The sequence below is a fragment of the Geotrypetes seraphini genome, chromosome 3 (genome assembly GCF_902459505.1).
Source record: "Geotrypetes seraphini chromosome 3, aGeoSer1.1, whole genome shotgun sequence".
NCBI lineage: Eukaryota > Metazoa > Chordata > Amphibia > Gymnophiona > Dermophiidae > Geotrypetes > Geotrypetes seraphini.
In genome coordinates this window covers 210913219-210939014 of record NC_047086.1, presented here as the reverse complement: position 1 = coordinate 210939014, position 25796 = coordinate 210913219, and the positions used below count along the sequence as shown (strand labels likewise).

General features: G+C 44.3%; 1 protein-coding gene across 4 annotated transcripts in view; it reads right to left on the bottom strand.

Annotated features, from left to right (window-relative positions):
- Nucleotides 1-24367, bottom strand: part of DCTN2 (dynactin subunit 2) — a 133454-nt gene extending 109087 nt beyond the window's left edge. For 3 of the 4 annotated variants that reach the window (XM_033937476.1, XM_033937477.1, XM_033937478.1), the window contains exons 1-2: nt 24206-24367; nt 12539-12607 (exon numbers count right to left, since the gene is read on the bottom strand). In XM_033937476.1, the coding sequence (XP_033793367.1) occupies nt 12539-12607; nt 24206-24241 (105 nt within the window). In that variant the 5' untranslated portion in view covers nt 24242-24367. The remainder of the gene's footprint in view (nt 1-12538; nt 12608-24205) is intronic. The other variant, XM_033937479.1, reaches the window with a different exon arrangement.
- Between the last annotated feature and the right edge of the window lie 1429 nt (nt 24368-25796).

The window sequence follows — 25796 nt, the reverse complement described above, 5'->3', positions numbered from 1 at the left end:
CCACTTCTGATGGTAACATTGCAGAGTGGCCGGTTTCCTGAATGGAACGAACGGGCTGAGACAAAGAAGTATCATGAGAAGTCAGCCCGAGAGAAACCAAGCTGTCAGGTGCAGAGACGGAAGGTTGGGATGCAGAAGGGTCTCCTGATGTTGCGTAAGCAGAGAAGGAAACAGCGGAAGAAGAAAAGGCTCCCTGGCACTGAGTTGAAGTAGAAGGGAGAACCAATGTTGCCTGGGCCACCGTGGAGCAATCAGAATCATGGTGGCTCTTTCCCTCTTGAGCTTGAACAAGGTTCGTAACATGAGAGGCAGAGGAGGGAAAGCGTACAGGAACAGATTGGACCAATCGAGGAGAAATGCATCCACTGCCAGACGGTGAGGAGAGTAGAGTCTGGAGCAGAATAGGGGCAGCTGGTGATTGTGAGGAGCTGCAAAGAGGTCTATCTGAGGAGTTCCCCACTGAGCGAAGATGGACTGTAGAGTTAAAGGATCGAGTGTCCACTCGTGAGGCTGAAGAATTCTGCTGAGCTTGTCTGCTAAAGAATTCTGTTCTCCCTGAATGTAGATAGCTTTCAGAAATAGTTGGTGATCTGTGGCCCAAGCCCAAATCTTCTGGGCTTCCTGGCACAAGAGGCGAGAGCCTGTCCCCCCTGCTTGTTGATGTAATACATCGCAACTTGATTGTCTGTGCACAGCAGGAGGACTTGAGGAAAGAGAAGATGTTGGAAGGCCTTGAGGGCATAAAACATCGCTCTGAGTTCCAGGAAATTGATGTGATGCTTCATTTCCTGGGCTGTCCAAAGTCCTTGAGTTTGGAATTTGTTCAAATGAGCTCCCCAGGCATAAGGGGAGGCGTCGGTGGTGATGACAAGTTGATGAGGAGGTAGATGGAACAGAAGACCTCTGGAGAGATTTGAGGATATCAACCACCATTGTAGAGACTGACGAAGAGACGATGTCACAGATATGTGTCGTGAGCAGGGATCCGTCGCTTGGGACCACTGGGTAGCTAGGGTCCATTGAGGAGTGCGCAGGTGAAGACGTGCGAAGGGTGTGACATGAACTGTGGAGGCCATGTGACCCAAGAGTATCATCATTTGCTTGGCAGAGATGGGAACGTTGTGGAAGCACCTGCTGACATAGAGACTGAAGAGTTTGAAGACAGTTGGACGGCAGGAACACTCTCATGAGGACTGTGTCCAGTACCGCTCCAATGAATTGAAGTCTCTGAGTGGGAATGAGATGAGATTTGGGTAGATTGATCTCGAACCCCAGAAGTTGTAGAAACAGAATGGTTTGGTTGGTGGCCAGAAGTACTGTCTGAGATGAATTGGCCTTGATTAACCAATCGTCCAGGTAAGGAAAGACTTGAAGGTGGTGAGAGCGTAGAAAGGCAGCCACCACAATCAGACATTTGGTGAACACTCTTGGAGAGGAGGCAAGGCCGAAGGGCAGCACCTTGTATTGGTAATGACAGTGATTGATCATGAAACGGAGGTACTTTCTGGAGGTCAGATTGACCGGTATGTGAGTGTATGCCTCTTTGAGATCGAGGGAGCATAGCCAGTCGTCTTGATTGAGAAGAGGATAAAGAGTGGCTAAAGAAAGCATCTTGAATTTTTCTTTGACTAAGCATTTGTTGAGATCGCGAAGATCTAGAATTGGCCTGAGATCTCCTGTTTTTTTGGGAACTAGAAAGTAACGGGAGTAGAATCCCTGTCCATTTTGATCTAGAGGAACTTCCTCTATGGCGTTCAAAAGGAGGAGGGATTGAACCTCCTGGAGAAGGAGGGAAGACTGAGGAGTGTTCAAAGCAGACTCTCTTGGCAGACTTTGGGTAGGAAGGGTCTGAAAGTTGAGAGAGTAGCCGTGGTGGATGATGTTGAGGACCCATTGGTCCGAAGTGATAACCTCCCACCGGCTGAGGAAAAAAGTGAGACGGCCACCTATAGGTTGAGGTAGGTGGGTAGATGTTTGGACGCTGGCTATGCCCTGGAGAATCAAGTCAAAAGGGCTGCGTAGATTTTTGCTGTGGAGGTGGCTTCACAGGTTGCTGTTGCGATGGCCTAGGAGTCTGTCGTTGTTGCTGATGTTGACGCCTAGGTTGCTGGGGAGCTGATGGCAATTTACGAGCCACATAACGGCGTTGATAGGCTGACTGCTGTCTGAAAGGCCGTGCCGGTGGAGCCTTCTTTTTTGTTTTGAGCAGAGTATCCCAGCGAGTCTCATGGGCGGAGAGCTTTTGGGTAGTCGAGTCCATGGATTCCCCAAAGAGCTCATCCCCCAGGCATGGGGCATTAGCCAACCGATCTTGATGGTTGACATCAAGCTCGGATACTCTAAGCCAGGCAAGGCGGCGCATGGCCACAGACATGGCCGTGGCTCTAGTGGTAAGTTCAAACGTGTCATAAATTGATCTTACCATAAATTTACGGAGTTGGAAAAGAGAAGACGAGCAGTGGTGGAAAGCCTGTCGTTTCCGTTCAGGAAGGTACTTTTCAAAGGAAGCCATGGTGGTAAGGAGCTGCGTAAGATAAAAAGAAAAGTGAAAAGCATAATTACCAGATCTATTAGCTAACATTGCATTCTGGTTTAACCTTTTACCGAATTTGTCCATGGCTTTGCCCTCTCTGCCAGGAGGGACAGAAGCATATACACTAGCTCCTGAGGACTTCTTAAGTGTAGATTCCACAAGCAGAGATTCATGTGGAAGCTGTGGCTTATCGAATCCAGGAATAGGGATTACTTTATATAATGAATCTAATTTACGGGGAGCTCCTGGGATGGTCAAAGGAGTCTCTAGGTTCTTATAGAAAGTTTCCCTCAAGATGTCATGAAGAGAGAGTTTCAAAAATTCCTTTGGAGGCTGATCGAAGTCAAGGGCATCAAGAAAGGCCTTGGATTTTTTAGACTCAGCCTCCAAAGGAATGGAAAGAGATTCACACATCTCCTTCAGGAAAGAAGTGAAAGAGTAGAATCATGTTTGGAGGATGGATCAGGAACAGCAGGATCATCCTCATCCGAGGAACACTCACCCTCAGAAAGAAAAGGCTCTTCGGAATCACCCCACAGATCAGGGTCCCTAATATGGGAGCTGCGGTCTCGCGACTCCGGAGTAGAGGGTTCTAGGTGTCGGGATTTGCATGCCGTCTTACCAGACCGCATAGATACGGTACCAGGAGATGTTACCGACTGTAATGGTGCCGAAGTCTGCACCGATTGATGCTGGGACCTCGGTTCCGGTGCGAGGACTGGCATCGATATCGATGAGGCAGAGTGGACCGGTACCGAAGCAGTGGACGTAGACAATAGAGGCTGCTCCACTGCCGGTACCGGTGGCTCAGACCGGACCGGGACTGGAAGGCTCGGTGCCAATAGAGCAGGAAGGAGTTGCTGTAATTGCTCCTTGAGCTGCACCTGTAGGACGGCTGCAATGCGCTCATCCAAAGAAGGCACCGGTACTGCCTTTTTCTTTTGCGGTACCTGCGGTGCCGCTCGATGCCCCGGAGATGAGGAGCCCGAGGTCGAGGGACTCACCTCGATAGGGGCGGAGCGCTTCCGCGGACGCCTCACAGTCGGCAGGACTGGGCTCTCTGCAATCGAGACCGGAGGACGCTCCAGCGGGGAAGGCTTCTTAGCCGGCTTACCTGGGTGTTGCGACGCCGGTGTGGTATCGCGCGGTGTCGACGAAGTGGGTGCCGACTGAGATGGGGCCGATGCCTGTGTCGATGCCGCAGGATCGGACATATCGGCACCGAAAAGCAAGCGCTGCTGTATCTGGCGATTTTTTAAGGTACGTTTTTTTAACGTGGCACAGCGGGTGCAGGTGGAAGCCTGATGCTCAGGACCTAGGCACTGTAAGCACCAGTTGTGCGGGTCCGTGAGGGATATAGGCCGTGCACACCGCTGGCACTTTTTAAAACCTGGCTGGGGGGGCATGAAAGTAAAAATGGCTTCTGCCAAATCGAAGGCCGAGGCCTCGATGGTGGCAGCAGGCCCCACCGGGGCAAAACCGAAATGAAGAAAAATAACGAAAAACTCGGGTTTTTTTTTTTTTTTTTTAGAAAAAAGAAAAGAAATAAAGGAAAAAATTTTCCCAAAAAGGTTTCGCGAGCGGGAAGGCGAATAAGAAAAGTTTTCAACAGCCGTTGAAAAATGCGACTTCTTAGCTCCGCGGAAACTAAGAAACTGGGGACCGCACGCCTCTGTCGGGCGGGAAGGCACTCGCGCGTGCGCGGTGCGGCCTACTGGAACTTTCCAAGTTCTTAGAGTGCAATCACTCTAAAATTGTCCGTACCGGGGCTCCGTCGGTGCCGTCACCCATCAGTCAAGAATATGCTGCCTGCTTGTCCTGGGATAAATATACATTACAAAATTGGACTATAGTGGAGCCCCCGGCATTTTGACATTGGCGTAACTTGCTTCATCAGTTGGTGAACTGGGAAGCACAGAATGCCAGGGGGACTTGGAAGCGGAAACTTATTTTTGAACACCTGGGATCCCTACTTGCAATCCCTACATCCAAGAGGGCGAAGCTTGCTGATGAATAAATTATAGTGTATACTAGTATTGGTACCTCATTTTCATGTAATAGTTGTGGGGCGTGATTGCTCTGTGGATGGGGAGGGAGGGAGGGTACGTGGGGAATGGGGAGTAGGGGGATGGGAGAAAGAGTCTGTCAGTAGGAAAGTTTATGGTGGGAAAAGATGAGGGAGAAGAGGATTTTTGAGGTAGTGGGGGGAATCATGTTGATGGGCGGGTGAATATGTGTGGGGCACTCATTGCATTGGTTTTGTGATCTTGTATATTGATTTGCTGTGTTCCAATAAAATAGGTTTGAACTATAAAAAAAAAATTTAAAGCCCTTCCTAGGGACACTCAAAGGCACTGATTACTAAAGCTCATTTTTTCTTAAAATATGCTTCTTTTTCTTTAATGGAGCAAATTTCTTTGTATTATACCTATAACTTGTTTCCACACACAATAATACATTGAAAATAAGGCATTTTATGCAAAAAAAATCTAGCAGTATTTTATTAAATGAACCTTCAGTATCTGCACTTGTGAAAAACAACAGAAATTTAACATACTTCACTAATAGCTAAACACTTACACTTCGGTGTAGTCATCTACCAATGGCGTTCCAAACACTAAAGTATTCAAAGTCTTCTTGAGATAGTCAGGATAAAGCCTGCGATGCCGAGTGCAGCATGAGGCCGTGTTGCAAGGAGTTGAACAGCATCACAGGCTAACTATCCTGACTATTTCAAGAAGATGCTGAATGCTTGAGTGTTTGGAATGCCATTGGTAGATGACGACACCAAAGTGTACATGGTGTGGTAGCGAAGTATGTTAAATTTCTGTTGTTTTCCACAATAAAGTACAGATATTGATGGTTCATTTAATAAAATACTGCTACATATGTTTGCATAAAATGTCTTTTATCAATGTATTCTTGCAGAATGTGAAAACAAGCATTATAGCTATAATACAGAGAAATTTGCTCCATTAAGCAAAAATAATAGCAAATTTTAAGAAAATGGAGCTTTATGTAATCAATGTCTTTGAGCAACTCCAGGATGGGCTTAAAATTTTTTTTAAAAAACTATTTTCTGATCAAGCTCAAATTCATGGGAAAAACTTCAATTCACACAGTTTTTCCAACTCCGAGGTGGGGGTGCATAGGAAAAAGAGTGGTAAAATGACCAGATATATTTTGAGAGGACAAAAGCATGAGCATTTTTTCAATAAATAAATCAATACCAGCCTCTGTTTAATTCCTAATGAAATATCAACCTTTATCCTAGAGTGGTGACTAGTTAGAAAAAAGTTTCTTAGCTATTACACATTCCCCCAGGTAAAGCAGTTCTCAGCCCTGCCTTGGAAACAGACCTAACTAGTCAGATTTTCAGGATATTCCTAATGAATATGCTGTAACAGTGCCTTGGTTGAGAAGAATAGTGAATATGTCCTTAGTACAGGAGAATGTGCCCTCTATTTAAAAGACATGGAGGATAAATCCCACTTTAAGGGAAAAGTGAGTTTAGTAGTGAGCATTGTTGTGTGAATATTGTTGCAAGTTTCTCTGTAGTTCTATTCAACTGTTAGTCAATTTCAGAGTTAGACATAGCAATATGCTTTCTGAATTTGTTCCAATGCCTGAGGATGCACCATGGGAACACCAAAGTGTGTTGGGTTGGACATATAATTGCAAAACCAAGTAAATTTGGAAAAAGAAATATTGGAATACTTCACTGAGGATTGTTGAAATATTTCACTGGAACAGCAGCAGGTTGTATTGGCAACCGTGACGTATGACATATTCTTATTAATTTTTTTTTTAATTCTTTATTCATTTCAAATCATACAACAAGTGTACAGAAATACATCCATTATAATTTCAATATAACACTTGAAAATCTTTACTATGTCATCTAGAATAAAAATATATATCCCCTCCCTCCCTCCCTTCTTAAAATAATTTAAACAAAAGCTCAACATAAAATAATAACTTTTATTATAAAGATAATGGTCTTTCTTGCCCACAAAGATTTATATATTTTGAGAGTCTCTGTTTTGAACTGCATAAGAACCGCAGTAGTGGTTTGGATTATAATGGGAGGATGTGTTATGTAATTTGTATAAAAAGTTATTACAGGCAGTTCCTAAGTTAAGAATGAGTTATGTTTTTAAAGCTGTTCTTAAGTTGGATTTGTATGTAACTCAGAACCTGTAGATTTTAAGATTCTTCCTGCTTACCTCTGCTCCCAGCTGACAAAAGGGTTCCCTCTAAGGTACAGCATGCACAACCACACACTGTTCTTAATGCATCGTTCCTGAATCTGCTACAGGGGAAGTGTAGGAGTCTTAGTGGTAAAAACAAAACCTTCAGGAGATTTAGTCATTTTTTTGCTTTTAAATTAACTGAATTCTGTAATGTTTTCCGCTTACACTAAGAAGTTTAGGTCCCTTTGCTTTATTCCAGAAAGCTCTGAAAACTTTCTTGTTTGCTAAACATTTTGGAAACTAACTACTCTAGTCTACTTTTCCTTGTTAAGTTTATGTATTATGCATTACATTACTGTTAACAGAGCTCCTTTTGGTTGATGACCCAGTCTATAAAATTAAATTTTAGTTTAATTTAGGATTCTATGCCACTGGAAATACTGCTCAGTGAAATCAAATGAAGCTGTAACCTCGTTCTTAAGTATGAGTCATATTAAGTCGGGTGTCTGTAACTCAGGTACTGCCTGTACCGTATGAATAATAAAGGGAAAATTTATAGAATTTACATTGTCTATTGCAAGAAATAAGTTATAATAATTATGAAGATAGTTATAGCAATGGGGTTTATTAAGTTTTGGATTAGAATGTATATAGCCCTTCAAGGGTTTGAGTGTTGAAAAAATATGTTTTAGATGGTAAATGAAATATATTAGCTTCAGTATAAAAATTGTTTAATGAGCAGAAGCTAATGTAGTAATTTTTCACCATAATTGTATTTATTGATAAATCTAAAGACTATTCATGAGACAGATTTGCATGCTTGTTACCTCCAAATTTGTCTCATGCATAGGGATATCCTGAAAATCTCACTGGCTGGTGGTCCCCCCAGGGCAGGTTTAAGAACCACTGCTTTAGACCACCAGGGACTGGCAGAGGTAGGCTGAGATGGGGGGGAGGGAGCAAGATTCTTTAAGGGAAGATGGAGTCAGGAACCAGTGTTTAGCTCTAGCCCCTTCAGGGATGCTCCCAGAGATAATAAATAAAAAGATTTAGGTTTTTACCTTGATAATATCTTTTCCTGTAGATAGGAATGGTTTGCTGAACTATAGGGTTTGTCCATGCCTGCTTATGAGCATTTTGCAGAAGATGTCAATCACAGCTTTTCTGCTCCTCCTCCTCTTTAGTCTCTGCTGTTCTCTTCCGTTCGTACCAAAACTGGCGACAGCCCTATAGAAAGAGAGAAGAGAAGGAAGGCTACGGGGAACTCCCTGAAACCAAATAGTCTGATTTGCTCTGATAAATGTACAGCAATCACAGAATGAACAGTGTGACAAATCCAGCCCTGCGCTGGCTTTGCCCCTAGAGCAGGCAATAAGATCTGGTGCAGAAGAGATGACCAGATCAGCTCTAAAGAGCAGCTTGAGATAGACTTCCCTTGCCCATGCTGTAGGAACAGTAGTGAACATGATCAGATTGATTATGAGCAGGCAGATACACAGCATTTGTCCCCTGTCAGTACATCAGCCAGGGCAGCTAAAGTCAAGGTGTCTGTGCCTGTAAGAATAAGGCAGAACAGACAGGGAGAGCTCGAGTTGAGACAGCCTGCTATAGAACCAAAGCCCATCCACCTCTACAGGCTGAAGGGAAGTGGCTTTGGCCTGGTTAAAGGCAGGCTGAAGGAAGGAGTGAGGGGGTGGAGAGTGACGTGGCAGACGTACTCAAGCAGGCTGAGGAAAAGCAGGAGCCTTGGCCAGACCAGGAATATTCTGGAGTCTCAGACTGGCCCATGGAAGAAAGATTCCCCACTTCTAACCTCCAGGTTCCAGAGGCTTTGGAGGGAATGGAAATCCCTAAATTAGCTAAAGCTGCAAGTAGCTGTGAAACAGCTGGTGGGGTGTTTTTTTTCTCTAGCCAAAGTATGCTCTATGTTTGTTCTGTGATTTTGAGTTTGGCATTATTTTTCTTTGCTAAGAAGCTTACTTACCTGGGCTTTTGTTGTCTGCCAATTCCATGTTTGATTTGTACCAAAGAACTTTAAACAAAGGAAGTGTTTTTGAATACTGGATAAATCACACTGGGTTTGCTATTGCTAATAGCAATGAGAGCACACTGTTCAGCTGTGCTGTTTACCAACGGTTGCTACAGGAATCAGAGAGACTTTTGCAAAACATATTTACTGCTACCACATCTCTCTGGGTGCCTCAGAAAAGATATGAACTGTAAGCTGCTGAGTTATAACCCTCCTGTATGCCTTATTATGTGAATGTTCTTGATCTACCTGGAATTTACTGCCACAGAGAAGTAGCTCTGTTTCTTGAGAGCAGTTTTGCTTTGAATGCTGAGCAAGAGTGAAGTGCCTCATGCAAGACAAGTTAATTTTGTTTTTCTTCTTTCCAAAATACCTTTTGTAATATCTCACTGCAGTCAGGATTGAGGTATATGACCTTATGCAAGGAACTGAATGCTTGTTAATAAATACTACAGTGCTGGACTGGAGCTGGTTTAAAGCTCATAGCATTATCTGTATTTTGACTTTATCTGGAAAGCTGATTTTTGTGAGAGCTGAATGTTATTTTCTTTATGCTATATATATGACCACTGGGGCCAGAATAAAGACCATTCCTGATTTTGAGAACTTTATGTCTGAGTTTGAATATTTTTGATTAATACAGCCAATATTTACCTATGCTCCCAGGTCTAGGCAGTTGCCTAGAACCAAGTAAAAATCCTGAAGATACCCCCGGTAGTAGGAGACATGTCAGATTGCTGGTTTCTGTCATCTTTCAACTCCGCTCTGAGGGGTGTTGGTGACAACAGTAATGCAAGGAAAACATTAACAAGCCTCTAAGAGGAAACATGTTAAACAAGAACAGCCTGAACATTTACAGGAGCTCAAACATTCCTCCTTTTTAAGTATATACAGAGAGACTTCATCATCCCATAGTCTGACTGACTGACCATTAAGCTTAAGTCAGAAAGCAGGCGCATCAGATAATTGCTGGGCGGAAGGTTCAACATACCATGCCTATCTACCTTTTGGCTGGCATAGCAGAGCAGGAACTTGAACCCTGGTTCAGCCTGAATCTGGAAAATCTCTTTCTGGAAACTTGAAAGGCTGAGTGGAGACTCCCATTGAATTTTGACAAGTGCACTGCAAGCCGCAAAAGGCCCCTCAGCTCTGGCCTCTAGGTGCTCAGGGTCTACTGTCTGGTAAAGTACTGGGCCAGCAATCTTGGACACTGGCCTTGAGATTATCTAGGCCCTTGCCAAGCAGCATCTGCTTTAGAGATCAAATCACTCGCCCATTGTCTCATCCAAAGCATATGACGGGTGGCAATGGAAAAGGCCGACACTTTCCCCATGACTCTGATAATATCAGAGTGCATCCACTATATAGTCTATTCCTGCCAGAACAAGCTGAGGCAGGGGCTCAGAGTCTGTCAGGAAGAAAACATTGTGAACATGGGATTTGCGGAGGGTCTATTTTCAGTTCTCGGAGGGACTTGGTAATGATCTCCGTTAGGGCAGAGGACCTAAAAAGGTCGATGGACAGAGGGGTCTTCTCCTTCCTGGGCTGCGAAGCTTCTATGCCCTTAATTTGTACAGAAGCACTGTGCTGGGACCCTAGAAGGTGCTTCATTTTCCCTGATGGAGCCATCTGCCTTTTTCCAACCCTAAAGGTCTGTGTAAGGGCTAAACCTAAAGCTCCCACCCTGCAAGGGCACTCTTCAACCGCACATCCAGCACAAATAAGGCATGATATGGAGGTATTAGAGTCTAAGGACTCTATCTCTATCAATTTTGAGGCAACACGAGGTGTTTTAAGAAAGTTTGAGAAATCCAAGATGGCTACTGCGGAAGAATTTTGGCACCAAAACAGCTTTAAAGCGCTTTAGGGCTGACCAAAAATCACTAAATATAGGATTTTAGAAGGAGGGGGAACAGGGCTCTATCTGTAGAAAGTTAAAATACAGGTTTTCAGATCCTTCCTGATTTTCCCCATTGGCTATCACAGCCTGCACTTTTAGACCATGTACAGGGGAAAAAGGTGCTGCAGCCTGACTCACCTCCTTGAGAGAGCAGCTGGAACTGGAGGGATTTTCTGCCTCAAGGAACCAGTCAGCTGTCATGCCTAGACCTTTGGGCTGCAAGTTGAACCTCAGTTGAACTGAACTTCCATCCCCCCCAAGCCATAGCAATTGCTGAAAAGAGAAGGATGGGATGAAACCACACACAGCATCGTGAGTGCCTCAAAAGACATTATTGATGCTGAATAGCCTGCACTCAAGCTCCTCACCAGGAAGCAAGCAAATGCTGATGGCCCAGAACCCTGAACTCCACAAATATTCAGAAGTCTGGCTGAACAGTCCACAAAGGATGCACCTGCCAGCTGCAGACAGAGTCTGCTCCTCTCCAAGCAGGCACAGTCAATCCTGGAGCCGTGTAAAAACCGTGAACAGCCGAAAAAGACAGCAAAAAAACCCTGCAAAAATAAAGAAATAAAAGGAGCAAATCAGAACAACACATTCATGCTCACCTGCACAAAGAAGAACTGAAGAGGGCAGCAGAGACTGGGAAAAAGAGGAGGAGCTGAAAACCTGTGATTGACAGCTTATGCAGAATGCTTGCGAGCAGGCATGGACAATCCTACGGTTCAGCATACCATTCCTATTGCACTGGAACACAGTTTATGAGGTTGATTTCACATTGTATTAATTCATGTACCACAGGTTAGTGATGCTCGTAGTAAACTAAGGGGCAGTAAAAAGTCCAACTTTTACCAAAACTTAGTTAACCATCCCCCTCGACCACAAGATATATTTATTCATAGTAGCATAAATGCTTTCATTAATATTCACTGTGGCTATCCTGAAAACTGGACTGCTGTTTGCTTTCAGTACTAGAATGTACAGTGTTGGGGGGGAAGAGAGTAGAGACCTGGTTTAAAGAAACTAATCTCAGAGGAGGTACTTATCTCTTCCTTCTTTCCTCAACACTCTCCGATGCCGACTCTTTTTTTGCAACAACTGGAATTTCATAAAAGTGTCATGACCCAGTAACTAACTTAACTATAACCAACAGGGCCAGCTCAACCATTGGACCAGGTAAGGGTCTGGCCCAGGGACACAAAATTCCTGGCCCAAGCTCACTGCCAGTGCTTCACCTGCTCTAAATTTTTCTCCTTCTCTCTCCAGCCCCTATTCTGGCATTGCTCCCTCTCCTCCTTCCCCTGTGGCCCTCTAAATATTACTTGCTTGCCAGTAACAGCATGCATGGCAGGCTGCTTTCAGCCGGCCTTGGGTCCTCCCTCTGCCGAGTCCTGCCTGCAATTTCCTCTCAGTGGGACATGGCAAAGAAAAGACCCAGAGCTGGCTGAACACTATTGCTATTGACAAGCAAGGTAAAGTTTAGAGGGCTGCGGGGGAAGGACAGAGGAGAGGGAGCAATGCCGGACTAGGGGCTTGAGAGAGAAGGGCAGGGCACCACCATCAAAGTTGGCTCAGGGCATCATAACCCTTTGAGCCAGCCCTTATAACCAAGAGATCACAAAAGTTGAATTAGGACCAGAAGTAGCAAAAATATAAAGTCTTTCCGTCACACTTCAGGAAAGGAGATGGGGGCTAGGGTCAGAAAACTTCACTATTCTTTTTTTAAATATGTTTATACAAAAAACAAAATTAACTCTTCAAAAAACAAGTCTTTCCTATCCTGTAGGGGTGTAAAGATGATTAACAAATTAGGGGCTGGCATGCCTGCTTATTATTGGCTTTGAATTTAATATGTAGTGTTCTCCTATTACAACAGAGCTTACCGCATCAAACTCGGCTTGGTCATCTTCTGGGAGATCACTGGTCTCATAAACATCTGGCTCATTCCTGGCCTGAAAACAAAAACCTTAATCAATATGCTTATATTGTAGACATGGCTCAAATTTATCTTACAACACTCAGTATTACTTTATGAGATGAGTGGATTCCATTAATGATCTTGCTTTATGGTATCCGGGCAACAGCCTCTCATTTTAAAATTCAGCAGTAATCTTTTCTATAGCTCCCTTGGAAAGAAAATGATTGCGCATCCAAACATTATTCATAATATTCACTAACCTACTACTATATACATTGCAAACCCACTATTGCTCATTAAAATGAGCAAATCGAACCAGAATACTAAAGATAGTATTATCTTAAGTCACACAATGCATGACCATATGAGTATTTTCCTCCCCAAAAAGGAGAGTTCTAGGAGCCATACTTATTCTGGAGAAAAAGGGATCACTCATATCCTCATCTACCTATGTATTACAACATGCAAAGACTGCAGAGATGTTGCTATACATGGGCATTTTCCTGAGCCATAAAAGGTTTGCTTCACCCTAATTTGAAGCCAGAAATGTATTAGTAGAAAATAGCTATTTGGGAAAATCAGTAAACAAGTGAGAAAAATATGCATAGTTTACGGAATCTTTTTCAATCCATCCGCACGTGTGTGTGTACATGTGTAACATAAGAACATAAGATTTGCCGCTACTGGGTCAGACCAGTAGGCCATCGTGCCCAGCAGTCGGCTCACGCAGCAGCTCTTAGGTCAAAGACCAGTGCCCTATTTGAGTCTACCCTTACCTGCGTATGTTCTGTTCCAGCAGGAACTTATCCAACCTTTTCTTGAATCCCTGAAGGGTGCTTTCTCCTATAACAGCCTCTGGAAGAGCGTTCCAGATTTCTACCACTCTCTGGGTGAAGAAAAACTTCCTTACGTTTGTACGGAATCTTTCCCCTTCTAACTTTAGCAAGTGCCCTCTTGTTCTCTTCACCTCAGAGAGGGTGAACAGTCTCTCTTTCTCTACTAAGTCAATTCCCTTCAATATCTTGAATGTTTCGATCATGTCCCCTATCAGTCTCCTCTTTTCAAGGGAGAAGAGGCCCAGTTTCTCTAGCCTCTCATTGTAGGCAACTCCTCCAGTCCCTTAACCATTTTAGTCTCTCTTCTCTAGACCCTTTCAAATAGTACTATGAACTAGAGAATGACACGGTGGTTGTTACCCGCGGCTAGCCGCGAGTAGCCACGGGTAACCCGCCGAAATGGGGAAGAAAAAATAGTGGCCTCTGCGGGGACGGGGACAAGGCCATTCACCGCCCCGTGGAGCGGTGAATGGACTTGTCTCCGCAGTGAAGCAATCAAGGATCGCACAGTCCCCACCCGCCCGATCGCAGCATTCCGCCATCTCCCTCCTGCCACCTCACCTTAGATGTAGAGCACTGTTCTTTAACTGCCGGTCGCAGGAAATTTCTTCCGGTCCGCGCAGGGCCAGCAAGATTAAGGGACAGGCGCAAAAAAAAAAAATAAATAAAAAAGTCTCCCTCCTTTTCCCCTGCTCTTACCGCCCTGCTGCAGTTGCTAAAGCCGAAAGGAAGTCTTTCTGACGTCAATTCTGATGTCGGAGAGAACGTTCTGGGCCAGCCAATCGCTGCCTGGCTGGCCCAGAACATCCTCTCCGACTTCAGAATTGACATCGGAAAGACTTCCTGTCGGCTTTAGCAGCTGCAGCATGGCGGTAAGAGCGGGGGAAAGGAAGGAAGGAGGGAGGCTTTTTTTTTTTTGAGCGGCAGGGAGGCAGCAGGCTGGCTATGGCTAGGGAGGGAGGGAGAGAGGTAGACAGGCAGGCTTCGGGGGTGGGACAAAGTATGGAAGGCAGTGGGACAAAGTATGGAAGGCAGTGAGAGGGACATAGGAAGGAGGCACTAGGGGCACTAAAGACATGGGAAGGAGGCACTGGGGGCACTAAAGACAGGAAGGGGCACTAAGGACATGGAAAGGAGGCACTGGGGGCACTAGACAGGAAGGGGCACTAAGGACATGGGAAGGAGGCACTGGGGGCACTAAAGACAGGAAGGGGCACTAAGGACATGGGAAGGAGGCACTGGGGGTACTAAAGACAGGAAGGGGCACTAAGGACATGGGAAGGAGGCACTGGGGGTACTAAAGACAGGAAGGGGCACTAAGGACATGGGAAGGAGGCACTGGGAGTACTAAAGACATGGGAAGGAGGCACCGGGGGCACTAAGGACATAGGAAGGAAAGAGGGAGGGAATAGAAAAGGACAATTCTTGGGCCCGAGTGCAGAAAGAAAGAAAGGATACACAGACAGAAGGAAATGCAACCAGAGACTCATGAAATCAATCACCAGACAGCAAAGGTAGGAAAAATGATTTTATTTTCAATTTAGTGATCAAAACGTCAGTTTTGAGAATAAATATCTGCTGTCTATATTTTGCACTATATTTGTCTATTTTTCTACAATTACTGAGGTGACCGAGCTCGCGGAAATGGGGAGGAAACGGGGTTTTTAAATTTTAGTCCTAGTAGTTTGCTGGTCCACAAAATAATTCTTTTATTTCTGCCGGTCCATGGGTGTAAAAAGGTTGAAAAACACTGATGTAGAGTATGACGGCTTTCTTTTTCGCCCAGCCACACACGCGGCTGCTCGAGTTGATCAATCTTCTCCTTTCCTGCAACTTCCTGTTTCCGGTTGCATCAGAGGAAATTATTGAACAAATGAGCAGCCGCGCGTGCGGCTGGGCGAAAAAGAAAGCTGGCATACTCTACATCTAAGGTGAGGTGGCGGGAGGGAGATGGCGGAACGCTGCAATCGGTCGGGTGTCTGCTGTTTTTGTATCACTGCCTGCCTGTGCTCACGTTCCAGATCCTCCTGTTGCTCATTGTACTGCAGCATCTGCATGATTATGTGCTCAGGTGGGCATTTTTAGTGTGCACAATTGACCTGATTCGAGCTATAGGTGAACATGGGGGACATGTCATTGCAAGGGAGGACAAGTGAATTGATTTATTTTATGTTCTGTTTTTACTATAGGGCTGAGGCACTGAAACAGATTCTCAGTGAAGTAGTAGTAGTGGCAGGACTCTCTTCTGTCTTCATGGTGTTTCTCTGTACTGAGGCTTATATGGATGCTGCGAGGACGGTGACGGGACGGTGAAGGGGATGGCGGTGACGGGGCGGTGAAGGGAATGGCTGTGAAGGGGACGGTGAGCCAGGGACAGGGACAGATATTTTCCCTACTATGAACTTTTTCATGTATGGCGACCAGTGTTGGACACAGTAATCCAGGTGGGGGGGTGTACCATGGCTCATTATAACGGCACGATAACCTTTTCAGATCTATTAGTGATCCCCTAATTAATCATTCCTAACATTCAGTTTGCTCTTTTCGCCGCAGCCATGCATTGACTTGTCTACAAGTACTCCCAAGTCTCTTTCCTGGGGGCTCTCTCCGAGTATAGCACCAGACATCTTATATTGCATATGATTTTTGTAACCGACATGCATCACCTTGCATTTAACAAAAAAAAAATAAAAATAAAAATGGGGAGACCCAATGATCCAAAGTGAAAACAATCCACCAATGAAAACAAAAAAACTGTGAATAGCGTTTTTTTTCCTACTTCAACTTGTCTGCGGTGTTCTTTGCTCATATGTTTAAAGACAATAATAGACTGTTTTCAGTCCAATTCTTATATGTGAGTTTGCAACACGAAACACAGATCGTGTAGGGTCCGGTTGGATTTTTACCACTGTATTTTTTATCATTGTTTTTATGTCAGTGTATAATAAATTATCTCCAGAACATCTGTATCCACAGTTTTTTGTTTTTACCTTGCACTTATCCACGTTGAACCTTATTTGCCATTTCGCAGCCCATTCCTCAAGTTCGTTTATGTCTCGTTGTAGGTCTTTGCAATCCTTCTGTGTCCTCACTACTCTGAATAACTTTGTATCTTCCACAAATTTAATCACCTCACTCGTCATGCCAATTTCTAGGACATTTATAAATATGTTGAAGAACACAGGCTCGAGCACCAAACCACTCGTAACACTTTTCCAGTCTGAGTATTGTACTTTTACCACCACTCTCTGTTTCCTATCCACCAACCAGTTTTTAATCCACGTGAGTATATCACCCTTGATTCCATGGCTCGCAAATTTTCAAAGTAGACGTTAATGCGGGACCTTGTTGAACACCTTCTGAAAATCTAGATATACAATGTTGACTGGGTCACCCTTGTCTATATGCCTATTTACTCCTTCGAAGAAGTGCTGTAAATTTGACAAACAAGATCTTCCTTTGCTGAAGCCGTGCTGGCTGATTCTCATCAATTTGTGTCCTTCAAGGTAATCGATGATGTGGTCCTTTATCAGCACCTCTACCATCTTTCCCGGTACCGAAGTCAGACTCACTGGTCTGTAGTTTTCCGGATCTCCCCTCAAACTTTTCTTGAAGATCGGCATAACATTTGCCACTTTCCAGTCTTCCAGAATCTTTCCTGATTTAATCGACAGATTGGCTATTAGTTGAAGCAGTTCAGCTATAACCCCCTTCAGTTCCTTTATTACCCTCAGGTGGATGCTGTCCAGTCCCGGGGATTTATCGTTTTTAAGCCTATCAATCTGTCTGCATACCTCTTCTAAACTGACCATCGACTGTCAGTTTCACGTCTTCACTTCCTGTGTATAGCCTGTTAGCTTCTGGTATATTGGATATATCCTCTTCGGTAAATACAGATGCAAAAAATGTGTTCAGTTTGTCGGCAATGGCTTTGTCCTTCCTTAGTACTCCCTTTATTCTATGGTCATCTAACGGCCCTACTGCTTCCTTTGCGGGTCCTTTCCCCTTAATATATTAAAAGAACGGCTTAAAATTTTTCGGCTCCTTGGCTATTTTTTCCTCGTAGTCCCTTTTGGTCCCTCTTACCGCCTTTGGCACTTGCTTTGATGTTGTTTGTGCTTTTTTCCAGTTTTCGTCCACTTTTGTCCTTTTCCATTCCTTTAACGTCTTCTTGTCTCTGATTGCTTCCTTCACTGCTACAGTGAGCCACGCCGGTTCCTTGTTCTTTTTCCTCTTGGAACCCTTGTTGATACGCAGTATATATAGATTTTGCGTCTCGGTGACTATGTCCTTAAAAAGGGACCATGCTTGCTCTAGCGTATTTACAGTGCTTATCCTCTTCCTAATCTTCCTCACCATGACTCTCATCCCTTCGTAGTTCCCTTTTCAGAAGTTCAGTGCCATGGCAGTCGTTCAGGATCAATTTTTTGTTCCTGTGTCTAGGTTGAAGTGGATCATGCTGTGATCACTGTTTCCCAGCGTCCCTTCTACTTCTATACCTTGTGCCGGTCCTCGTAGTCCATTTAGAATTAAGTCCAGAATTGCATTTCCTCTCATATTTTCCATGAAAAGTTGTTTCAGGAAGCAATTGCCTACAGCATCCAGGAACTTGGTCTCCCTACTGTAGCTGGAGTTGCCTAGGTTCCAATCTATCCCCAGATAATTGAAGTCGCCCATGATAACTGTGTTGCCTCCCTTGCTTTCGTGTTTAATCTCATCTGGACATTTCTCCATCAGTCTCTTCGGACTGCCGTGGAGATCAGTATATGCCGATGTTCGTATCCGTTCCATTTGTTCCCGGTATTTTGGCCCATAGAGACTCTACCTTATTGTTCATTTCCAGCGTGTTCTCTCTGGTAGAATCAATTCCCTCTTTTATGTTTATGGCAATACCCCCACCTTTTTGTCCTACTCTGTCTCTGCAGTATAGCTTGTATCCAGGTAGTACAGTGTCCCAGATGTTGTCCTCGTTCCACCATGTTTCCGTGATGCCGATGATGTCTAGGTTATCTTTTTGTGCCATAGCTTCCAATTACCCCATTTTATTCCTTAGGCTCCTTGCATTTTTGTACATACATTTAAGTTTGCGGCCTGTTACTTTCTTACACTTCCTTCCTCCTTCTGTCTCCCTCGCTTCTGTCCCTTTCGATCCATCGGGATTTCTATCTTGTCTATGATCCCTGCAATCTTCTTGCATGGTATACTCTGGGTATACCGTTTCCTGAACCGACTCTTGGTCGACTGTCGGCTTTCCCCTTCTTTTTAGTTTAAACACTTCTCAATTTCTCGCTTGATGTTGCTTGCAAGTAGCCTTGTTCCATCTCCGCTGAGGTGGAGTCCATCCTTCCTGTACAACTTGCTCTTCCCCCAGAACGTCGTTCAGTTGTGCACAAAGTGGAATCCTTCTTCCTCACACCAGCGCCTCATCCATGCGTTGATTGCTTGCAGTTCTATCTGCCTCTTCCTGTCGACCCTCGGTACTGGAAAGATCTCCGAGAATACTACCTTCGGCGTTCTGATCTTCAGCTTCCTTCCTAGCATCCAGAACTGGTCTTTCAGTGTTTTCCTGCTGTAGTTCCTGTTGTTCATGTCGTTTGTCCCAACGTGGATCATCATTGCCGTATCTCCCTCTTCCGCACTGTTGATGATCCTGTCGATGCGGCTCACTATATCCTCCACCTTGGCTCCTGGTAGGCAGGTCACCAGCCGATCCTTTCTTTCTCCCGCTATGTGGCTGTCGACTTGTTGGATGATGGAGTCCCCCACGACGATTGCTGTCTTCTCTTGTCTCTCTAGCTGGTCTGTGTCCTCAATGCACTTCCATCTTTCCTCATCCTGGCGTTGGCTTGCACTGGACTCGTCTTCCTGTGGGTTCCCTCCGCTGTTTCCAGATCCTTCTGCTGTGCCATCTATTCATTTCTTGTGATTGTCCTTCAGGTGGTCCTCACTCACTGTAGGTGTATCTTGGCAGTTCCTCTGTTGTTGGTGATTTTCCACAGTCTCTCTGTATGCCTCCTCGATGAACTTCTCTACCTCCCTGACTTCTCTCTCAATGTTCCTCTCTTTCATGAAGTTTCCAGCCTTTCTGATATCCTCCTCAACTGCTCGAAGTGCTTCCAGTTCTAGTACTCTGCCCTCCAGTAGTCTGACTTGCTTCTTCAGGCCCTCCAGTTCCTCGCATCGAGTGCATACATAAGACTGCCTCTCAGAGAGGAGGTAGTCATACATATGACAAACGGTGCAGAAAACTGGGTAGCTCAACATTCTGCTTCTATCTTCTGCTTTCATTGATGTCTGCTTGCCGGTCTGTTGTCTGAAGTGGCTTCTCCTTGCTTCCTAGGTCCTCTATGCTTCTTGATATAACTCGCACGCAGCGGGAGAAGGCACGTCTCAGTGTTGTCTGAAGTGGCTTCTCCTTATGTAGGAATCTGTGTAGCGTCCTTGGTGTTGTTACTGTGCAGTCCCTCCCCTAATTATATACCTGCTACCCCTTTTTCTTTTGTGTATGTCCTCTGCATCTGCTGTGTTTGTCCTCTGCGACTGTTGTGTTTATTTATCTGCTATTTGTGTTACCCTTGTGGTACTTGCCTTTGTAGGTATCCTTCCCTGGTATTTCTTCAGTGCAGTGACTTGTCTCTTCTTTAGGCCCTTTGCTAAGGCGAGCAAGTACGTCAGAGGGGTGGACCGGCAGCCGCACAGTAGAGCGGGAGGTTCCGGTCTTGAACCAAGATCCAGCATGCTGTACACCATCCTAGGGCGTGCACCCGGGGCAGTACACCCCCCCCCTTGGTACTGACCATATCTATAGCATCAGGTAGAATCAGTTGTTCCACAACTGTATAGGGTTTTTTTACACTTAGCAACTCTATATGCGGCTAGCAGAGAGCGCTATTTGGTATTGACAAATGCTGAGAAAATGTACCTTGATGTCCTTTTAATTTTCTAGTAAAGAAGTTGCGAGTTTTATTAATCGAATGTGAATAATTAATTTCTAAATGAAGCTTCAGTTTACTTGGAAGCATACAGTCTGGCGCCAAAATTTTCAAACATACTATACATTGCAGTCTTCTCCATTAATATTTTAAGCCAAAGTCCAAATAACTATCATCATATTTACGATATTTTCTCTCTTTTGCACACCCGCTACTCGTTTGTGGTGCATGCTCTTCATTTTGTGCTGTCGTATGCTTATTAAAATTCAATAAAAATTTGTCCATTTTTAGGGTTCTGAAACAACAAATTTTAAAAATTATGTTGATCAGAACTTGACACACAAAAAGACGCTTAGTCAATAATAATATATGAGTAAAATACTTATATTAGTATTATTTTACCAGTAAAGTTTGATAAATATGAGTATAACAGCTGAGTTTGCTCCAACAATTCACCAATTACTTACATTCAAATAGAGGTCACGAGCCATGTGCAAAGTCTCTAGGCATGCACATTAGTCAAACGCATAGTGTCTCCTCCACTGTGATTACATTCACATGATAACAGAAAAACTGTTTACCAGCCATAAACATCAAAACAATAACTAACAAATAACTTGAAGATTCAGTTGTAGTATTTTTATTTCTATATACTTTTTAATTTCTTAAGATTGTAAAAGATGTCTAATATAAGAATAATTTGTGGCTCCCCTGTATGTCAGCCACGGCTCCTAGTTTGGGAACCGCGGTTAGAGTAAAAGGGGTAGCAAAAAAAATCAAAAAAAAACTGGGGGCCACCACAGTTGAGGGACTATTCTGGAGAGGCACATATAGAAGTTGAAACTGAAAAGAAGGACTGAGTAGCAGTGGCATACCTAGATTATGTGACACCCGGGGCTCATCATTTTTTGACACCCCCTTCATCTGTATGAAAAACATGATTTTTAGTAACAATCCACACGTCACATAACAAGAGTGTACCTAGGAAAAGGCAGCATCTTACTTATGGCAGTGAGCAGTAGAACAATACACCCATTGTAAAGCTAAACAAGCCAGATTAGTACAGACTGAGCCTGACAGTCAATGCTAACAGAGAAGCATGTCTTTCGTACACACAGAAAACACCTTCACCCAGTATGAAATATGTAATCACAAGCTACCCCACCCCCCTTCCTATGAGCATCAAAGCTGTTATTGTCCTGGCTGGTGCTAAAAACCATGCTACTTTTATAAAAAAGTGGGGGGGGGAATAAAAAAGAATTATGTAGACAAAAGTTAAACTGAACCACCAAGAAGCTGGACTCTGCATACAATTCAACACCACAGAAACAGTGACGCCATGTGATTAAAAAAAAAAAAAAAAGCCTAATGCAGCTTCATAAAAGGCGGCCAAGGGTGGGGGACAGTAAAACAAAAATGAAAAATAAGATAATACCATTTTATTGGACTAATACATTTTTCAATTAGATTTCAGAGGCCAGAACTTCTTTTCTCAGGTCAGTATACGGCTGCAACAGTATCCTGTCCTGACCTGAGGAAGGGGGTTTTGATCTCTGAATTAGTCAAAAATGTATTACAATTAGTCCAATAAAAGGATCATCTTATTTCTATTTTATATTTATAAATATTTATCAACACAGTTACAATACTACTTTATCCTAAAGCAAAAAAAAGAAATAAATAGAAATTTGTTTTCTTCCTTTGTCTTCTCTGGTTTCTGCTTTCCTCATCTTCTTGTCACTCTCTTCCTTCCATCCACTGCTCTCTCTCTGCCCCTTCTATATGGCATCTTCTCTCCTTCTATGCCCATTCCAGAAAATGTATGTCTCTCCCTTCCATCTTCCCCTTCACCCCCATTGGTCTGGCATCTCATTCTCTCTTTTCCCTTTTCTTCCTTCATCTTCCTTCTCAATTTATTTTCTGCATCTGTCTAGATTAAGTTCTTACTACCCTGTCGTCAATTTTCCTTTTCACTGTCTACCTACAGATTGCCACCTCTTTCTCTCACTCCTTCCAGTATTTCACTAACTCAATCCTCTTCCCACATCATATGCTCTCTTTTTATTTATCCCCTCCTTCCATCGTATGCCCTCTTTCTCTACCCCCTTCCATCCAGCATCTTCTCCTCTGTCTGTCCACTTCCATTCAGTATCAGCTCCCCTCTTTCTCTCCTCCCCACATCTTCTCCCTTCTGTCTCCCATCCACACTTTCATCCAGCATAGGCTCCCCCTCTATCCTCCCCACTAACATCCAATGTCTCCCCTTTCTCGATCTCCATCCTTCTTCTATCAGCATCTGCCTCTTCTCTCTCCCTTCCTCCCACTTCCATCAGCATCTACCCCCTTTCTTTCCCTCCAACCCAATTCCATCCAGTATCCTTCCACCTTATGTCTCTGTCAAATAGAACTCTCCTGCATTCATCTTTTTTTTTTATTTGTTTCACATTGTTGATGCCCTGGACATCAGAGGGGGTGGACCGGCAGCCACAGAGAGGTGCAGCAAGGTCCCGCGATGACTGCAGCTGCCAGTCCACCCCCTCTGACATCACTTACTTGTTCCGGAGCAGAGTCAGCAGCCGCAGTCATTGCGGGACCTTCTGCACCTCCCCACGGCTGCCAACTCTGTTCCGGAACAAGTAAATGATGTCAGAGGGGGTGGACTGGCAGTCATGGGGCGGTGCAGGAAGGTCCCACGATGACTGAATTTAAAGTTTATTGCTGCTGCTGATGTTTCAGGAAAGCGGCAGAGTAGGGAGGGAGGTTCCAGATCTGGCATTCACTCAAGGTGGACCACCCCTTTCACCCCACCTTTAGTACACCACTGCTGAGCAGATAAGAGAACCATTAATAAAAACTGTCCCAGAAATACAAATAGGATGAAAATGTGAAAGGAGACAAATCAAAAGCTGCCAAGTGATCCAAGGATACCAGAATAATATAACCAGAATCCAGAGAAGAGTAACTCACTAACGATGTGGTTTCTGCACTATGGCAGGCCCTAAATCCTAACTGATGAGGGTGAAGAAGCTAGATCTGATCCACCCATATAGACAGCTTCCATGCTACAAATATCTTTTCTTTGACTTTTCCAAATAAACTTATAACAAATACATGCTCCATTTTATCACATTTCTCTGAAAACTTCTCAAACAGGAACCCAAACCTCTGGAGATAAAATTAACAAAAAGTGACCAAGGAGATGAGATGTTTAATAGCACAGCCTAGCACAGAACATTGAGGGGAAAAAAACCATTACAGGGGGAAAAAAAAAAATAAAATCATCTGCAGAGCAAATAGAACATTCAAGAGAACGCCCAGCATCGTATTTTTACATTGACATATCTTAAACTGAATTTTCATCCTAAACAATCCCAAGATACCAGTTACTGTTTGCCCGAGAGATACCCGGATATAATAACAACGCGATCAGCAATATAGCAGGCTTTTGCAACTAAAGCCACACGCCTACGCGCACTCGCACGAACACCTGTTCCCCCCACCCAGCATCAAGGAAGGCCTTTGGCACTCTTTTTCCTTCTCATTTGCTTTTGTGTAGCTGCAAAAAAAGATCAGAGCTTCTTCAGTCACCGCCCTAAAAGTGAAAGGGAGGGATGAGGCTGCGGAGAGACATCATGACAGGGGCAACTGTTCGCAGTCAGGGGGGACAGGTAACCCGGGATCCCCTCCTCATAGCCTGCCAGAGGGAGGGGAGTCTCTGAAGAAAGCCAGACACGAGCCCCCCTTCCTCCTTCTCAACATACGAGATTATGGGGGGGTGGGGGTCTCGGGGTACGGGGACTAGGAGAAGCGGCAGCGGTCTCCAAGGGCCCCCCCTAGCAGGGCAAAAGCACCTCGGCTACTCACAATTCCGGGCAGGTCGGCGTACTTCGGGTCGGTCATGGTGGAGGTGGCCGAGGGCCGCACGCTTATCCCGGCTCTAGCGCGAGACAGGGAGCGGCAACGGCAAAGCTCGCGAGAAAGCGGCGCCGCTTCCCGTGCCAGGTCCTCCTGTCACACTAAGCAGTTAATCCCATGGCGTGATGGGAGAGGTAGTTTCTCGGCGCTGCCGCGCGCCTCCCCCCCCCCCAAGCATCATGGGAGTTGCGGTTTTTAGAGGCCGGCGGATGAGAATACAAATTCACGCAATTGCAGCAGATACAGCTCGTAGGACCTATCCAGTTTCTCGATCCACAGCAAGTGCTCATCTCGACATTGCTTTCCTCAATCTTCAGTGCGGGTCCCATGCTTTTATGAGTTCAGATAATGATGTGGTCCTCTGAACTACTGTGAAACTGTTCTGTACATATTTGCCCTTTCTGTAAACAAATATTTTCTTAGATTCCCACTCCTTGTTTTTCCATTGGTACTTTGTGGGAGTGTTTGGGTTTCCCCTTTTTCTTTGGATTTCATTTTTAATCTTCTAGACGGGACAATATTTTATGCTTGCTTAAGGTAGTTTCTAATTTCTCTGCTAATGACAGCTCAAATTCTAAAATTTGCAACAGTGATTACCAATTGTTTGTTTTTATAGGTATCGAGATTAATATATCAAGTAATTTTGACTGAGAGAATAGTTCTTATTTGAGTGCAATAGATTTAAAAGAGCTATCTGTAGAAATACGTACAATTTTATTAATTGTTACCATACGTGACCATTTATTTTTTTTCATCAAAAGGGGACATCTATTAATTATCAACCCCGCCCCAATCCCGTCTTAGCCATGCCCCCCAATTTCTTCCATTCATTTTTTATGTACACATTACATTACATTACAGATTTCTATTCCGCCATTACCATTTGGTTCAAAGCGGATTACAAAAAGAGTTATGGAAGAAGGGTTACAACGTTAGATCAGAAAAGGTTTCCAAGAGAGGGAAAAGTAGGGTTTGGGGTTAGGGAGGGGATGGTAAGAGGGGGGTTAAGCTTTATCATGGTATTAAGCTTTATTAAGGAATTTCTTGAAGAGTATAGTTTTTATTTCCTTTCTGAACATCTTGTAGTCTGGAGTTGTTGTCAATAGATTGGAGACTTGGTTGTCTATCTTCGCTGCCTGAGTGGCCAGTAGTCCGTTGTATAGTTGTTTTCCGTTTTACTTCTTTGATTGGGGGGTAAGTATGGGGTGTGTGTTTTTCTTCGTATCTTATTCTTCGTATCTTATTAATTCATAATAGTAACCATAAAATTTTTTTAAAAAAACTACAAAGCTCTCTAAATACAGAGAAAAAGCACAGTTACTTACCGTAACAGGTGTTATCCAGGGACAGCAGGCATATATTCTCACATGTGGGTGACGTCATCTACGGAGCCCCAGCGCGGACAGCTTTTCAAGCAAACTTGATTGAAGTTTCAAGTTTGCTACACTGCACCACGCATGTGCATGCCTTCTTGCCCACTAGAGGGCACATCCCCACCTCGTGGTCCTCAGTTCCATAACCAGCAAAGAAGCCATCCCCG